This window comes from Orcinus orca, chromosome 11, assembly GCF_937001465.1.
Source record: "Orcinus orca chromosome 11, mOrcOrc1.1, whole genome shotgun sequence".
Classification (NCBI taxonomy): Eukaryota; Metazoa; Chordata; class Mammalia; order Artiodactyla; family Delphinidae; genus Orcinus; species Orcinus orca.
The window spans coordinates 88,478,279-88,497,162 of NC_064569.1; the positions used below are offsets into that span (position 1 = coordinate 88,478,279).

At 47.7% G+C, this 18,884-nt stretch overlaps 1 protein-coding gene and 1 pseudogene across 2 annotated transcripts in view; both read right to left on the reverse strand.

The window, feature by feature from the left end:
• SYN3 (synapsin III) overlaps positions 1-18,884 on the reverse strand; it is a 461,812-nt gene that overhangs the window by 23,731 nt on the left and 419,197 nt on the right. For both annotated transcript variants that reach the window (XM_049694415.1, XM_004269401.3), the window contains exon 8: positions 1,964-2,106. In XM_049694415.1, the coding sequence (XP_049550372.1) occupies positions 1,964-2,106 (143 nt within the window). The remainder of the gene's footprint in view (positions 1-1,963; positions 2,107-18,884) is intronic.
• LOC117201135 (CDC42 small effector protein 2-like) lies at positions 11,119-12,218 on the reverse strand (annotated as a pseudogene).

Here is an 18,884-nt window from a genome sequence, read left to right on the forward strand (position 1 = left end):
TCATGGGCAGAGAGGGCGTTCTACACCGAGGTGTGACATGAACACTCTCCCTCGGATGTGGGCCAACCCAGGGTCCAGGAAACACCATAACTAAAGACAAATTGGAGCTGTCAGGGCAGAAAGGCTCAGCATAAAGAATGCAGCAATGAGGTAATCCTCAAGAAGAGAAACTGGGACAAGGTGTTGTCAATGTCAAGTGGAAACGCTAACAATGAGGAGAGGAGGGAAATGATATCATGTGGGATGGTGGAGGCCTCAGGAATGCACTGGACCATGCACTGGAATATTCTCCAACTCAGAGAGGTTGGGGGTGGCAGGGGGAGGTGATCTTATCACCTTGAGGGCACCTGAGAGCAGTGGCAGGTCTGGCCTGGCTCACGGGTGGAAGAGAGCGATTGGCAAGACTGACCAGAAGTATTTCTTGGCCCCATCCCTTTCCTGGGCATATTTCCTTATAGGTCAACTGACTGCATTTTCTCCAGTTTCCCAGGCAATGGCAGAGTGGAGTGGTTGCAACAGAGACTGTGTGACTTGCAAAGCCTAAAATTACCATCTGGTCATTTACAGAAAAAGTTTGTAGACCCCCGGTCTAGGCAATCCAGGTAGTGCAAAAGCAACCCTAGATAATACAGAAGTAGATATGTATGGCTGTGATCAATAAAACCTTATTTACTGAGACAGGTGGAAGCTGGATTTGGCCTGTGGGCTGTGGTTTGCTGATCCTGATCTAGAGCACAGCTCCACCACACAGAAGCAAAGGACTTTCTAACTGTCCAGAGTCAGTTGTTGTAGTCCTCAAAGATGGAACCAGGCAATCAGTGTGCCATGCATGCTTGGAAACCAGGCACCTGTTGCCTCTCTGGGGTCTCATCATTCCAAGTGGAAACAACAATACTCCAAAGTGAGACAGAGAGGACCTGGGGCAGATAAGACCTCTCTAAACACCAAGCCCTCCACCTGGTCAAGAACTCCCGCTCATCCTTGTAACCGCAGCTCCAGCGTGAGTCATCCTTTGCCTGAACCACCCCCGGGATGAATGTGTGTTGGATTTTCTGGCATTCATCCCTTTTCTTTTAGTCACACAACCTCTATTTCCACTGGATAATGACCTGCCCATATTGCATGCTATCTTGGTGGGACTCTTCATACTGCTCTACATTCCTCTAACTAATAAGCATGTGACCACAGTTGGATTAATCAGCACTGTTTCCACGGAATCACAATCTTGAGTTAAGCCCTGAACATGATTAGGGCAGATTCACTTCCTAATGGGGTGCCACGAAGACTGTATATTACTTCTGGCTACCCAGATTCCTGCGGCTGCCCTGGACCCTAATATGTCTGAAATTGATAATTTGGGGTTTTGTTAGTTAGTTCTGATCATTCAGCTAATAAATTCCCTTAAAAAAAACTCCACCAAATTAGTCAGGTATGGTTTTTACTAATTGCAGCTGAAGAAATCTGATGTAATCTCCTTCCTGCTCTTATTTGTCCCAGAGAAACCCTTTTGCAGCCCACAGCCCCAGAGCCATCTTCTTACAAATACAGGTCAGATCATGACACTTCACTGCTCAGAAGGGAAGAGAAGAAAATTCACAACCCTCAGCAAGGCATTCCTTGATTTGTCTCTAAGCCTCTCTTCCATGTATGTCTCCTATGACATGCATCAGGTATATACTTGGAAGCATGCCAACAGTCTTTCTTTCTCTGGGGGAAACAGGCGTCACTTGGGTGGACAGATTTCTACCCTGGGATAAGCCATGATGGAGCATCAGCCTTCCGCTGTACTAACCAGAGAAGAAGGGTGGTAAAGGAGACAGAAAGGGAGAATAATGATGTCCCTATGGGGTCTCTGCTCTGGGGCAGAGAAGACAGGGCATGACGTGTATTTTTAATCTCCGTTCTTCTCACACTCTGCTCCTACCCTTCCTCCCAGCTCCCCAGCCCCTGCCCAGGGACTCACATGTAAGCTTTGTAGTTGGATCCAATTTTCTGGATGCGGATGTCGTACTTGGAGTCGATGAAGGCCTCGGTGGTGGCGTAGGTTTTGGCCATGGCCACCATGCTGGTGATGTCCTGGTAGTCATGCTGGTTTTCTACTTTGATCTGTGTGGGAGGATGAGGGGTTGAGTACCCACCCACCCACCCACCCAGCGTTCACTGGGCACCTACCCAGTGCTGGGACCCAGGGCTGCACCGTATACAGTCACCTTGAGAAGGTCGCCTGCCTGGCAGGGGAGGCAGACCTAGAAAACAAGTCACCCCACCACTTCCTGTGGAAGAGAAAGGCAGCATTCCACCTGGGGAGTCAAGGGAATCTTTATAGAAGGGGTGGGCTCTGAACAGGGTTTGGAAGAATGAACGCGATTCTCACATGGACTATGGAGCAGGTGCGTTCTCTGGAGAGGATGGAGGATGGACAAGGCAGAGGCAGGAGGAGCCCGTAGGGAGGGGGGATGGGCCAGCAGTTTGGACTGGCCAAGGGGGCAGGAGGGTGGGGGGATGCCTGAAGAGGGTCTTCAGGGAATAGACCATGGAGGGCCTCAACAGCTTTGGTAGGGGCTAGGATGCTAGCCTGAAGACTCTGCAAAGCCACTTGACGGAGAAGAGTTTAAACAAGAAAGTAGCCTAATTTGTGTTTTAGAAAAATCACTCAAGCAGCTGTGTAGAGGGTTGGATGGAGGGGTGTGATGTGGGATAGAGAGAGACCAGTTAGGAAGAAGAGAGTATGTATGTGTGTATGTGCATGTGGTGTGCATGGGCAGGGTGTGTGCATGTGGGTTGTGTGTGTGAAGTGTGTGGAGGACGTGCGTGTGGGGTGTGTGGGGTATGTGGGTGGAATGTATATTTTGTGATGTATATGTGTGGTGTTTGCATGTGCGTTGTGTGTGGGGTGCGCGGTGTTTTTGTGTGTGCAGTCCGTGTGTGCATGTGTGTGTGTGGGAGTGTACACGCACTGGACATGGCTAGCTCTGCTAGTCCAAAGGCCTGGGGGAGAAACTCGCTCACACTGTTTACTGGGCTGAGGCCAGGAACATGCGGTGGTGTCCTGGGGTCAAGGAGAGGTCTTAGGAGAGCTTCCAAGGCCAAGTGCAGGGGAGGAGGCCAAGGCGTTGTGACAGCGATCTCAGGACATAACAGAGGCTGACTCCCAGCACCTGTGGACAGCTGGGTGGGTGCTCCCTCCCCTGTCGTCCTCACTTGGACAGCAGAGGGGTTCTGAAGCTGGGCCAGCAGTGGGCAGAGGCCAGATCCACTGGGGGGCTGGGTGGGTGCTGAGTAGCCTGGGTGGGGGGTGGTCCTGGCCTTACAGCCTCTTCTAGTCCTTTTCTGCCCACCCTTCAGGCTCAGCAGTGCCCTGACCACTCCCTCCCTCCATGATGATGCCCATCCACGTCTGCCCCAACTTCACAACTTACATGGCATCTTCACAGCCCTCCTCTGGGACCCAAAACAGGATTGTGAGGCAGGCAGGGTGGCCATTATTATGGCCACTTAACATGGGGAAAGGGAGATTTTTCTCCTTGTCCAAGGCCATATAGCAGCTAAGCACAGAGCTGGGAATGAAACTCAGGACTCCAAAAGCACAGCTGTTCTTGGAACAATCTCAGAGTATCTACAAGTGCACGCCTGCGGTCCCACCCCACAGATCGTAAACAGCGAGGGGGAGGGAGGCTTGGCAAACCTCTCTTCTTGGCTCTTTGAGCAACCCAGCCTCAGTGGCAGGGGGCCTCCTCCCACCGGAGGCCGAAGCTACCCTTTGTTCTAGGTCCTCTAAGGCTCTGACTGCCTGCTGTTCCCTCCTCCCTCAGTAATAGGACCCTTAAGTTTTACCTGGGCATCTGGTCTCTCAGCTAAAGATTATTCTGTTCCAGTCTCCTTACAGGTAGATGTGGTCAAGTCTCTAAGTCTGGCCAGTGAAACTGTGAGTAGATGTGATGCGAGCAGCCTCTGGGTGGTGCCTTTAAGATAAAGGGAACCCTCCCTTTCCTTCTCCCTTCTCCTGACTGGGATGTTTACATGATGGTGGGAGCCGGGGCAGCCTTCTTGGACCACAAGATGGAAGCTGCCTGTTGAAGATGGCTGACTAACAAGGTGGAAGGAACCTGGATTTCCAACACCATGGAGTCCCCAGTCAGCCCTGGATTGTGTATGCTCAGACTCCTACGAGAGCAAAGTAAACCTTAATCTCGTTTAAGCTACGGTTATTTTGGACTTTGTTAAAGCAGCCAAACTATATCCCTGCCATGTATTTTTCATCTCTTGCCCTTTATTGATTCTTTATCCTTTGGATTAACATGATCATGGATCCACTAATCTCAAATTGTTCCTGCTTTTCAATACCTCAGTTACCACTGCTCTCTCTGTCTCTACATCCTCATTTCCCACTCACTCCTAAACCAGCTCTCTCTGGATGTCATTCCCCACCACTCCACCGAAACTGATTTGGCAAAGGTCACCTTCGACCTCCTCATCGGCAAATACAATAGAGCTCCCTTTGCTCCCTATCCTGCCTTGGCATTCTATGGTATCTGAAGCCACTGAACTTTTCGAAATTTGGTTTTCATGCCACTATTTTCTTCCCTTTTTTTCCTGGCAACTTCTTCAAAGTCTATATTGCTTCCTCTTCCTTCAACAGCCCCTTGAAGGTGCTTGAAATACAATATAGGTGCGTGAAATACAACAATCCAGCTCATTTCCTGGTACGACAATGAATTTGGCTACAGCAACAGGGTGGTGGACCATGGCAACTTCTTCAAAGTCTGTATTGCTTCCTCTTCCTTCAACTGCCCCTTGGGTGGTCATAATGTTTCATTCTCAGCCAACATTTGGGATCCGGTAAAGAGAGAGTCAACGAAATGGAAGAATGGGGGTGAGAGCTTGCAGGGACAGCTTGTCTAATTCATTTTTGTCACTGGGTGGATCTGGAAAGGACCAGAGCCACTTCTGGTTTCCTAGTCAGAACAGCATACACTGCAGGCTGTCTCAGAGATTTCCGGTTGTCCACAACATCCATTCTTTTCTTCTATAGCAGTGAAGCACCTTGGTCTGGGGGTGCATGACCATCCAGAATAAATATTACACCTCCCCATCTCCCTGGCACCTGTGTGTAGTCGTGTGATCATGGTTGTGCGATCACGTTTTGGTCAATGAGATGTGAGCAGAAGTGGGGCCTGAACTTCCAGGTCTGCCTTATAAGGGAAGTTTGTGTGCGGGGATGCTTTTCACTTCCTCCTTTCCTCGTCCTGCTAGCTGCAGTGGGCTCCATTGAAGACCTTGTGTCTGAAGGGCAACACCCCAGGAAGGAATGATCAACAGGATGGAAGGAGCCTGTTAGGTGAGAGAGAAGGTCCTAGCTTGTCTAAGCCACCTTAGGTCTTTGTAACCGCAGCCGAACTTCATCCTTAAGTAAATATTTGCTGAATGCATCATGCATGCATTCATTTATTCACAGGATAGACAAAAGAGAGCAAAGAGAGAAAGTATAGATGTAGAGGTTTAATTATTAATGAATTAGTGGTCATCCCAACCTCCCTTTGTGAGCCCTTCTCTCCTAGAGTAGTCGGGTTGTTTGGGGTGGGGAGCTCATCCTGCCCTCTTCAGGACTGAGCAGGTAACCCAGGTTTCTCACACATGGGCTAGTAATTTTGTTCTCAAATCGTGTGATGTCTGAGCCCCATAAAACCCGGCTCTCCCGCTGGCTCCACACATGTCTGTCTCCCCATTAGACTGTGAGCTTCCTAAGGACAGACAACATGTCTCGGTCCCAGTTGTAACACCAGTGCCTGGCATGTTGCAGATCCTCCAGATGTGTTTGCTGGATTGATTTTAAGAAGGCTGGATAAAGATCTGCTTGTAACTTGGGAGGAGGCAAGCGGATGGAAGGAAAAATAAGGGTGCTTGGAAAAAGGCAAAGAAAATGTGTTTCAGGGAAAATGTTTTATAAGATGAATTTTTCTGTAAATGCTCAGGCTGGATTCCACACTCAGAGGTTTACCGCGTCCTAGTGTAGCGCCAGTGGTGCAATCAGTTAGCGTGAGCCCAGTACTTGTGAGAGGTTTACAGCTTCCATTGTGAGCCTTGAGAACCTGGTGAAGTCAGGGACCCTGGAGAATGGAGCGGGTGGCCTGGTGGGTGGTGTTGGAGGGGACTCTGGGTGGGTGCTCAGGCCATAAAGGGAGGTGGGGTGAGGAGCTATTGAGGACGGCTAGCCATGGGGAGGGTGGAACGGCTGCTGGCCCGGGGAGGGAGTTACTAGCTGGAAACCCCTCCAACTGTTCACAGAGACAAGCTGAAAACAGGAAGCTTGAAATGAGCTGTGATTCAAGATTACCCATTTCCTGCTCTGGGGACCCGTGCCGGGGTGCCACACGAGCTCCTTGACTCTGAAGTCTCACACTCTCACGCTACCTCCCTGTCCCCTCTACGCCCCCTGTCTCTTCTCTCCTCCTTCCTCGCCCTCCCTCCCTCTCCTCCTCCTGGGCCCCATCCTTCTTCTCTCCCACATCCACTGCCTTCTCCCATTCTTCTCCTCTTACTTTTAGTATTATTTTCCTCCTCTTTGTCCCGTTCCCTCTGTGTTTTCCTTTGTCACCTCTTACTTCTCCCGTCTTTCTCCATCTCTCCTTTTCCCCTACTTCTCTACCTCCCTCCGCTTTCCCTGACCCCTTCTCAGTGCCTGTCTCCTTCTTCCTGCTTCCCTTCCATGCCACCCTCACCCTGCCCCCCATCTCTCCTACCTCCTTTCCCTCACTGTTTCCCTGTTCAGTTTCTCACACTTTCCTCCTCTCCAGCTTTGTGAACTGCTTTACCACCCCGGTGTGAGTGAGTGGGTGAGTGTGTGTGTGAGTGTGTGCATGCACACCTGTGCTCCATCAGCAGGGTGAGCGAGGAGGGAGAGTGAAAACCAAGGGAGAGGAACTGGAGAGAGGAGTCAGGGGACAATTCCGAATCTCCTCAGTGGGATTCATCTCAGAGGTCTCCTACTCCAAATCCCAGCTGGGACGGGCGAGTCATCTTCTACAGCCTCGGAAGACTGTGCACTATTTGCTTGAACACCTCTAATAACAGGGAGCTCACTACTGGGCAAGGCGGCTCATACCATCTTAGGGAACTTGTTCTACTGTATATTAGACCAAGAGTGAGCGAATGGTTCCAGTGGTTGATCATACAGGGTACATCTCGGCCCTCTGCCTTGTGTCTGCTTTTCATCCACTGGATGAGAGCCACTCAGCTGTGCCTAAGTCACTCTTTTCTTTAACCCATCCCAATGTGAGCTGGTTCCAGACCCTTTACTACCTTAAATGCTCCCCTTTTATACTCTCTTAAACTATGTGGTGTCCAAAATTACACACACACTCCAGATGTGGTCCTACCAGCTGAGATTGGATAAGACCGTCACCTCACTCTATCTGGAACACATCTGGCCTAATCCTGCCTCAGGGCCTTTGCACTTGCTGTTCCTTGCTTGCATGGCTCACAGCCTCACTTCATTCAGTTCTCTCCTCCAGCCTCACCTTCTCAGAGCTGCCTTCTCTGACCACCATGTGTGAGGTTACTCCTCCCACCCAGCACTCCTCATTCACATTACCCTGCTTAATTTTTCTCCATAGCATTTCCACCACCACTTCCTTATCTATTTATTTGTTTGTTGTCTTTCTTCCCTACCATTCCACTGGGATATAAGCTCTGCAAGAGCACTGTTGTATTTCAAGCACCTAGAACAGCAGGGAAAAATAGGCGCTCAGTAAATTTGTTTTATGATCGAATAAGTATATGTAAGTATTTACAAATATGTATTGAGTGCCCATTATATTCAGAGACTAACTGATCACTTTTCCAGGTACTATGCTGGGGCTGGGGGTGCAACAGAGAACAAGGTTTATGATTCTCATCCACATGGAGCTTTGTGCCTATTAATAATCTTGCTCCTACTAACGTAGCTAAATAAAATATTAGCATTTCTAAGATCCATGTGGAGCTTGTTCTAAGCTAATGTCTCTAGATCATTTTTAAACACAAGATCCTGAGAATCCACCTCTCTCTAAGCTTGGACTTGAGTGGTTTTAATCCCTGAGTAGGACTTTATGTCTACCTTTTCCAGTCTTGGTTGGAATCCAATATTGATTCTGTCGTCTGACCTGTTAACTTTCCCTCTCAGCTCTATGTCATTCAAGATTTTGGTACACTCTTCCTATACATGTAATCCAGCTCTTTGATCTTACCTAAGTTACTTCTCTGAGCTTTAGTTTCCTTACCTATTAAAGGTGATTATAACAATTACCTTGCAGGATTATTATGATTTTTAAATAGAATTGTAATGAATGTCAAAGGACCTACCTAGCATAGCACCTGGCACCTAGTAGGTGCTCAACTAAAGTTGTTTATCTTTAATTAGATAGTTGTTGAGATTCTTTGCTGACCTTGAACCATCAATCAATGCTTTTTTTTTTTTACAGTTATTTATGCAATTATTCATCCAGTGCCAAAGCTATCTCCTGTATAGTCATCCAAACTGATGAGGAAAAGTTCTTCTTTTTAGATGAGTGCCAGCTAATAAATGCAGAATAAGTAAGAGAATGAGAATATCAGCCTTCTGCAACAATTATGTTACTGCAACAACAGATCTAGGCAACAATGCTCAATGCCAAAGACCATTGGGAAAGACTGGTGGAGAACTCCCTAATGCGTATATCAGGCAGACAACACCTGAACTCACAGATCAGTCTTAAATCCTAAAAGAGAGATAGTCAGACATGATTACATCTACAGATATGCAAGAGAAACACTCACTACCACCTATGAAATATTCTTGCCAAAACCTAGAACTTGAATCAGACCAAGTCTCTATATTCATCCACCAGGTTATAAGAAATGCAGACACTGGAAGAGCACCACAGAGCTGTAATCAGCTGAATTCAGAAGGTAGGAAATTCTGCAGGAAAATGACCTTTTCTCCCCCCTTCCAACAAATAAATGACAAGAAAAACAAAACCGAACGAAGGGAACTGCTGCAGATCAAAAGAGACTTCCATCATTCCAACCGTGCGAAATGTGAAGGCTTTATTTGGATACAATGAAAGAAAATCAATTAACATAGGACTATTGAATACTGACTATTTACTAGATATTAAAGAATTATTACCAAAGTTTTAGGTGTAAAAATAGTATTTGGCTACGTTAAAAAAGAAGTCCTTATGTATTAGAAATTCATACTGAAGTATTTTTAAAAAAATATTTGTTTATTTATTTATTTGGCTGCATCAGGTCTTAGTTGCGGCATGTGGGCTCCTCGCAGTGTGTGGGCCTCTCTCTAGTTGTGGTGCACAGGCTCTAGAGTGCGTGGGCTCAGTAGTTGTGGCGCACGGGCTTAGTTGCCCCACAGTATGTGGGATCTTAGTTCCCTGATCAGGGATTGAACCCGCGTTCCCTGCATTGGAAGGCAGATTCTTAACCACTGGACCACCAGGGATGTCCCCATACTGAAATATTTACAGAGGAAAGGATGTGATATATGGGATTTGCTTTAGTATAAGCTGGTGATCCACAGAGACAGAAAGTAGATGCATAGTTGCCAGGAGCTGAGGTAAAAGGGGAATGGGGAGTGACTGCTAAAGGATGTGGGGTGAGGAAAATGCCTTGGAATTATACAGTGGTGATGGTTCCTCCTTGAGGAAGCCACTGAATTGTACTTTAGAAGACAAATTAGTCACGTGAGCCAATTCCTTAAAATAAATCTATCTATCTATGTATACACTTCTTATGGCTTCTGTTTCTTTGGACAACCCTGACAAATGCACTGTCTCAACTAGAGCTGCAGCAAGAAGACAAAGATGTCACCTCCCAAAGTGATCTGTGACAGAGACCACTATGGCCAAGAACTGGTAGATTCACCCATGTTGATATTACAAGGTTGGGTTGCTGGAGATTAGAGATTCTGAGACGGTGATTTCTTAGGAAAAGTTTATGCCAGCCTACCACTCCTCCCTTGTGCTACGTCTGCTAGGAGCTTCAGTGGGACGCCCAGCAAGACCGATATGTGTCTGGTGCTGAATCCTTCCCAGGCCATCTGCAGGTAAGCATCCTGCCTTTGGTTTATCCAGGTAAGGATGTACGTGCTTCCTGTGGCCACAGGTGGGTTGTGTGGAGAGAGCAGCGCCTGAAGGAGAGCGGCATCTCCACTGCCACCACCGTGGTGCAGGCCACATCATCCCTCTTTGGACTGCTGCAATCATCTCTTTTAAAATTCCTCTTGCCTAAGCCAAACCTCAGACTGATTTCCTCAGGCTCTCTGGGTGTGGGCCAAGTCATCAGTATTTCTGGAAGCTTCCCAGGCAAATGCGTGCAGCCCAGGTTGAAAAGCTTATATGATCTGGTTCCTGGTCATCCCTCTTTTGCACTCAGCCAAACTTGTCCCTGACTTACTGCTTTTGTACTTGCTATTCCCACTGGTGGAATAATTTTCCTGAATACTTTCCCATGGCTGGTTTCTTCAGGTCTCAGCCCAGATGACCCCCCAGAGGCTTTTCCAACTACCTGATATCAAGTAGCTACTCCTTCCTGGGAAGTCTGTACAGAATTATCACTATTTTTTCTTACCATCTTTGACTATCTGAAATTACTTATTTGCTAATGTGCTATTGTCTCTCTCCTCTATTAAAATGTAAGCCAAAGAAAACCAGAGCCTCCTGTGTCTTGCTAGGAGACAATACAACAGAGTGTTGAAGAGTGCAAGCTCAAATCCCAGCTCCATCACTTATTAGCTGCATGACCTTGGGGAATTTACTTAGCTTCTCTGTGTCTCACTTTCCTTATCAGCAAAATGTGGGTAACGTGTTTTTTTTTTTTGGAATGCAAGCTTTTCTTTTATTATAACTCTAAATAAAAGTCATACTTCTAAAATAAGCTACAAATTGCCTTTTTTTGTGAAACTGATGTGACTTGGTGCCACAGCTAACCTTTCTCTCATAGTAGCAGTATCATCAGCCCGTGGCAGCAAGGAAATGTTCATTTCTGGCATCCCATGGGCTCCCACACAAGCAACTTCATAAGGCATGCAGATACTACTCTGCTGAAGTTTCAAATGAATAGAAATGATCATTGTGCTTATGGGTCTCATACCTTCCAAAATATACATAAATGGTGACAAGTTAAAATAGCAGTTCTTTGCTTACCAATAAAATCATAAGGCAGAGAGGGGTTGGAGCTGGAAAGAGAAATTGTTAAAAATGCGGGAAAAAATGCAAAACAGTGCTAGCATTCACAAAAAAGATCATGCTAAAATCAGATCCATATTGATAAAAATCAATCATTAGGCCACAATCCAAAGAACTCTGTCCACGAGTCCAAAGGCATGCATGCCAGCTGAAGGAAGTGCAGGATTCTTCAGAGCAGAATAGTAACGTGTCACTGGAGCAATCACAACAGGGTGAACAAGACGCCATCACGTGGAGTAGGGGTCTGGGGCTATCCGGCCTTTGTGTCCACGAGCTGCATCTGCATGTTGGCAGCCATGCCACCCCCGTAGCCTCCCTTGGACTGCATCTGGTTCTGAATGGAGCTAACGGAATTCATCCCACTGAACACAGGTCTCCTGACCCAACGTGAGCCGTGTGCACAAAGTTTGTGGGCTCTCCAGTCATACCTCGGTCAATCCGCCGGCGCCTTTTAGGTTGAGGCTGTTCTGCAATACAGCAGTTGAAACACAACCAGAATTCACTCATGCTTACAGTCCAAGTTATAAATGAGCACCAGTGAAGTTTCCAAATCTCAACTCAGGAAGCTTCACAAAGCAGGCTTCTCAATATATGTCCAACGATGCCAAAATAATAACTTTATTACTTCTCTGTGTTTTTGTTCCTGGAAGTCAAGTATCTTATGTAGTCAATCTAACAAAGAAAAGGTCAGATTGTTTCCTTTCTTTGCTTCTGATTCTACAGAGACTAGTTTCTGAACCACCAGGAAAGGTATAAAAATTGTTGTCTTGACTCAGGACCTTAACAGGTAGTCACTCACTCCTTGTCAGTAGAGCTATCTCTGGGTTGAGAACATTCCATAATAGGCATACAGATGACTGTAGACTCACTGTCAGTATAAGTTGTTCCTTGAAGGTTTCTTCTCATTTGGGTTCGAGGTTTTACTCAAAAATCCACACACTCACAACTGGCCCTATCGTAGCCTTTGTCTCCACTGCTCTCGCTCTGGCCACAGCCGCTCTCGGGCAGGCTCCGCCGCTGCTGTCCCCCCACGCCCGCAGCTGCGCTCCCCAGCGCACTCACCGCTCAGTAACTTGTTAATATGAAGAAACTGCTCCTGATCAAATGTGGATGACTTGGATTGTTGTTGAGCATTAAATGAGATACATGTAAATAGTTTAGAAGAACTCTTTGTTCATTATAGGCATTCAATAAATGTTAACTATTTTTATCGTTCCTTTTTATACCCTTGACACCCAGCATAGTGTTTGGCACACAGCAGATGCTCAATAAATATTTGCTGAAAGAATAAATGAAGGGCCCAGTCATGGGAATAGCTGGGTAAAGAGAATCTAGGCAAAGGGAAAAGGAGGTGCAGTGGCCCTTGGGCTGATGCTCCTGGTGGAAAAGAGACTCACTCACAAGCATTAGCAGAAAACTGAGCCTTGACATCGTTTTGTGGAAGCTGAGGGCTAACAGGGATTCATGCGGATTCATGCTTGAGGAAGGGCAATCCCACTTCCTCTTAAAGGTGAACACTGGGAACGGGGTCAAGATCCTTCCTAGAAGAAGGTTTGGAATTCAACTTGATAGACTTGAGCAATTGAAGTCCATCGCCCTATTTCAATAGCCTAGAAAACATTTCGGGCAAGTGTGACCGGCGGCTCACTCCAGCCACATCCATCTCCCTCAAGCTCCCATAGAAGGCCCACTTTGGAGCATGCTCCATCTGGTGTGATGGCTGGGACAAGCTTGTTTTTTCCAAAGCTAACTATTTGAGGCAATTTACTGAACCAGGTTATTTACGAATAAGCTAAAAGCTAAGAGGGGATCTACCAAAAATAATAACTGTAGCTTCAGAACACTTGCTCTGTGGTCTCCTTCTGGCAATAATTAGCTGGTTGAGCCAGCTGGATATTCAGGCCACTCCTAGTTGGAGATAATAAAACGGTAACTCTGCCTCACAAATGGATGCTTGTTTTTCTGTTTTTATAACAGGAAGGCGTTCTTCCAGCTCATTCAAAGTGGTCTATGCTCGTTAAGAAGCTAATTAGATGGAGTGAGGGGGAAGAGCTGAATCTCAGTTTTCCCTCCCAGTAAATGTTTTCCAGTCTTGCCGCACCTAGACTCTCAAGGCAGGACTACGCGTAGGTTCTGTGCTTACATCATTAACGTCAGGCCATGCTTACAGAGCTTAGCTCAGAATCTTTCCTGAGCTCTGCATCAAAAGCTTCAAGGAGGTAAATGTGAGTTTCAAAGAAGCCAATGCAGAAATTCTGAGACTTTCTGGATTTATGATGCCCATCTCAGGAATGATTTCAAGGCATTCCAAGGCCAAAAGAAGTACTAAGCAGCTTCATTTGTTAAGTAGTTAGAGCTAAGTAGCTTAATAAATATTTATGTTCTAACAGCTTAGTAACTGAAATAAACAATGCACATAATATTTTTATTTCATTCTTAAATAACTACAATTACTTACAAACGAGATGTGTGTGCTTGCTGGGCACTGCACAAATTCCCGAACCTTAGAATCAGAGAGGGCTCTTCACCCGCATTTCCTGCTCCACACTGATTTTCAGAGCACTTGCCTTTTAGCACAACTACCGCCCAAAACCCAGTTTTGCAAAGATGTGACGTCATCGAAAGGAACATGTTGTGATCTAATGTTGAAACTGTGAACCACCTCGACTAGTAATTTGCATGGTGTCTGACCGTTGCCCAGAACTGCTGTGTTTCCCTTGAAAATTAAAATCTACTCTGCTGCCCTAGGGCGTTGGGTGCAGGGTTTGGGAACTGTAGGCCTAATGTTACTACTTTTGGCACCCTCCCCCCAGCAGTGAATAACACAAGCCTCTGGTGCAACATCCCTGGCGAACAGCCTGTCTGCTCCTCCTGTGAAACGTAGGTCTGAGAAACCCACGGGGGCGGGATATCCAATAAACCCATCTGTGCTTTAAACCAGTCCCTATTTTAGGAAAATTACAAGGATACTGCGCTTTTTAAAATGATGTAAATTCTGTTCTAGATTGACTCATCAGGACCAGGCTCTTAGGTCAAATGTGGGTTAGTTAACGAGTGTAAGGAGACTATTTGGACTCGTCCTTGAACGTATCTGAAATAAAATAAAATGTTATCTAAGTGCTGTATTAAACAGATAATCAAGGCACAGTCCCTGCCATTGAGGAGTTCAGTCCATGGGAGAGACAGGTACACGGACAGGCAATTCAACAGAGGGTGATGGATGTTGCAACAGAGGCCAGGTGTGCAGCACAGGGACCCTGATGCACCCTGGGGTGGGTGCCAGGGAAGGTTTCCCAGATGAGGTGATGGATTCTACTCCAACTTTCTTTGTCATGATTATGAAGAAGAGGATGAATTTAAAAACAAAGCTTCTCTTCTCTTTTAAATCACAAAGAAACAGTTTGAAGTGGGTGTTGGCGCAGGGCTTTATATGTATCTCGTTATTTTCACATGTATTCTTTCAAGATATCTATTTCTTATTGAGCACTATCTATGTGCCAGGAACTGTACTACACAGTTCACCTACAGTATCTCATTTAATCTTCACAAACAACCCTAAGTGCTTCCAGTCACGATGTACCCACCCGAGCCCTGTCTCTGTAAACAACCATAAAACTGGAAAAAATTAACGAGGCAACTGTTTTGAGGCAGTGGGAACAGGCCATGCAAGGCTGATCCCTGAGACAAAGGACATCAGGAGGTGGGCCCCATGTGGGCCCGGCCCCTTTCCCAGCCTCCTCTCAGGCTCTCTGCATGCGCTGGTGACACTGGCACTTCCTCAACTACCCCAGCTCTTTTCTGCCTCTGGGCTTTTGCATGTGCTGTTCTCTCTCTGCAAGGTTCTCCACTCTTGTCCTTGCATGGCCAACTCGTTCTCATTCCTCAAAGCTTTGCTCATGTGTCACCACCTCAGAAGTTCCTCCAACAGCTCTGCCATGTTTTTCTCTTTTAACAACCCGTTCTTCTCTGGCCTAGTACTGAGTAAAGTTTACAACTGTATTTCTTTGCTCATATATACCCTATCTGCCTCTCCCACTAGCCCATGATTTCCAGCGCTAGCACAGCACCTGGCATGCAGTAGGTGCTCAATAAAGAGATGTTGAATGGGGACTTCCCTGGTGGTGCAGTGGTTAAGAATCTTCCTGCCAATGCAGCGGACACGGGTTTGAGCCCTGGTCCGGGAAGATCCCACATGCCGTGGAGCAACTAAGCCCGTGAGCCACAACTACTGAGCCTGTGCTCTAGAGCCCGTGAGCCACAACTACTGAGCCCGCGTGCCACAACTACTGAAGCCCGTGTGCCTAGAGCCTGTGCTCCGCAACAAGAGAAGCCGCCGCAGTGAGAAGCCTGAGCACTGCAACGAAGAGTAGCCCCTGCTCACCGCAACTAGAGAAAGCCTGCACGCAGCAACGAAGAACCAACGCAGCCAAAAATAAATAAATAATAAATTCATTTAAAAAAAGAGCTGTTGAATGAATAAAGGAAGGACGTATCAGATTGGTCTCTCCCTTTCCTGTGGGAGGTGGGGGAAATGGGGAGACAGGGAATTCCTCCTCCCCTTTTACAAAAGTCACAGAAACTCAGAGACCATATAGGGCAGATCTGAGAAGGCTTCGTTAAGGAGTTGGGACTTGAAGACATGACCACTCAGTCAATCCTCCTGGTATCCATGAGAGGGAGATGTTATCCTCCCCATTTCACAGATGAGGCTCAGAGAAGCGAAGGACATGTCCAAGGTTTCCCAGCTAGTAAGTGGAGGGATAGAGACTCAGATCTGGTCTGGTGAGTTCAGAACCCCACGATCTGTTCACGACATTGCCCTGCTTTGAAAGCAAAGGATCGAGGCAACTCTTCTCCTTCCTATCTTTTTCTCCCCCCGCCCCCCGCACCCCGTATCCTCGCCTGGCTTTTTGCAAACTCTACTGACAGATGGACTTGAGCTGGCAAAGGGTAGTTCCTGAGAGCACAATGGGGCAGGTGCCCAGTCCCTTCCTGGAAGGACCTGGGGAGGACAAACTCTGCCAGCCAAACTCCACAGCTGAGGTGTCCCCCAGCCGGAATCATGGCCTTGATGACTCAACCCAAGGGCCCCTTGGCCAAGGCAGCCTATGCCAGGGACCCCGGCATGGCTGAGGCTAAGAGCTGACTCACAGGGCAGGCTGCCACCACCTGAATCACCCACTCCACCTCTGGCTGGAGAGAAGAGGTTGGGGGCTGGGGTGGGGCACTGGGCTAGGACCGCGTGACTCATCTGGTGAATAAATAATAACAATGATTGTAATAACAATAATGATGGACCATGACAGCTACTCTTAATGAGTACTTTTCATGAGTCAGGTGCCATTCTAACAGCTGCATATTAATTCACATAGCCTTCGTAACAATCCTATGTAGTAGAACTATTATTTCCCTATTTCACACACGAAAAGACTGTGGCCCAGCAAGGTTATGTAATTGGCTGCAGGACCCAGAGCTGGCATGTGGAAGTGCTGAGATTCCAACCAAAGTCTGTCTGACTCCAAAGCCCAGCCATTCATTCAATAAATATTGAGCCCCTGCTATAAGCCAGGCACTGTCGTGGGCACCAGGGATACACTGATGGGGTTGAGAAGTTAGTAAACAAATAAATATATGACATATTAGGTAGAGATGAACATTATGGGGCAGATAAATTAGGCTAAGTGGGTGGGGCTTACAGGGGTTAGGGTGGGGATGTGATTTCATATCGAGGTTGTTGGAGTTCTCCCTCATAAGATGGCATTGAGCAGAGACCTGGAGGAAATGAAGGAACGAGTGATAGGCCTACCTTAGGAGGGGAAGGATGAATGCCAAGGCCTGAGGTTGACCTTGGATTGCTGAGTGTGTCTGACGAGCAGCAGGGAGGCTGGTGTGGATGCAGATCAGAGCAGTGGGGCAGGGGCACAAGTCACGTGGGGTCCAGAGCCATTGGGAGGATCTCAGCTTTTACTCTGATGCTGGGGGGAGCCAGGGAGGGCTGGGGCAGGGAAATGACACAATCTGACTTACAATTTAAAAGGATTCCTTTGCTGTGAGAAGACTAAAGCAAGGGCTAAAAGGCAGGGAGACCAGTTGGAAGGCTACTTTAACAACACAGGTAGGAGACATCAGTGGCTTGAAGCAGGGTGGCAGATTCTAGAAATATTTTGAAGGTAGAGCTGAACGGATTTGCTGATGGGTAGGACCTGGGATGTGAGAGAAATGCAGGACTGAAACATGAGCTCAAGGTTTCTGGTTGGAGCAACTGGAAGGATGGGTCCCCTCTCCCCCTTGCCTCCTCCCCAAATGGGAAAGGCTGTGGAAAGAGCTGGTTTGGGGGGAAAACTAAGTGCTCGGTTGTGTCCATCCTCCGAGGTCCTGGTGGATGTTTGGTCATGCAAGTCTGGGGTTCAGAAGGGAGGGCTCCCCTGGAGATTTAAATTCATGAGTCAGGGATGTACAGATGGTTCTGAAAGCCATGGAACTGAATGAAACAGCCTACGGGCGGGGAGGAGCTAGAGGGGGGTCAGAAGACTGAGCCTTACGAGCCAGAGTGTAGAGGTTGGGGAGATTAGAGGGAAGCGGCAGAGAGGACAAAGGTACAGCCACGGAGGCAGGAGGAGAACCACAGCTCTCTCTGTGACACCATCCTGTTAAGGAACCCAGTGGGCTGAGGCTTCCCAGAACTCTGGACTTTTCTGTGCAGGAGAATGGATCTGGGTGTCATTCAGGGGCCACTCGATTGCTCTTCAGCCCTCTTCTCTTCCTTAAGGTGAGTCTAGGTCCTTCCCTCCTATTCTCTCCCCCTCTCTCCTCCCTTCCTTTCTTCTTGCCTGGTTTGCAAAGTGCCTCCATGTTCAGTTCCCTCCTGTGGCTGCTCAGGGGAAGCTGGGGGTGTTCAGAGCAGGGCATCATGGGAAGGACTGCCATGTCACCCCAGAGCCCACCTTGGGTTCTCGGCAGAGACAGATACTCTAAGACGGTTGCTGCCTTCTGCAGTGAATCCTGTGGTGTGCCACCCCGATCTCCCCTTAAGGATAGAGGCACCTGTTCCCCGAGCTGCCTGGGGTGGTGGCTGCTGAGGGCTCATGGCCGCATTTCTCCCCAGGAACTGCCCTCAGCTAAGGGGAGATGCCTTGCCCAAGTTTACACCACATTCCTAGGACAGCCCACATCCAGTGACTGATTGCGGCAGGAGTTCAAGGGCCCAGTCCCTTGCCATGATTTGGGACAATTCTGAAGGGCCATCTCAGCTCTGGAACTCCTCAAGGAGCCAGCTGAGGTCCCTATTGTAACTGCACTGCAGTTCAACTTCTCCCTCTGCCTAATCTAATCCTGCTTCCCTCACTTCCCAAGGCAGTGTTCCCAAGTGCAGACCCTAATGCGCAACGTGTAGCAAGTCCCCATCTCAGAGTCTACTCAATATCGATTCCCCGCTTCCTCCATCCTAATAGAACCCCAATTTTGTTTAGGTATCTACCCATCTCCACTCAACCATGGGTTTCAGGGGGAACTGAAGCTACTCCCCATACAAGAGGTGAATCCTGATTACATTCAGTCAATCAGAACACAGCACGCTTCTCTCACTGGCCCAGGGCTGGACTCATGAATAAACTGTCTCAATGAGGCAGAAGAGAACATCTCACTCCATGATGGACGTGAACAGGGAGG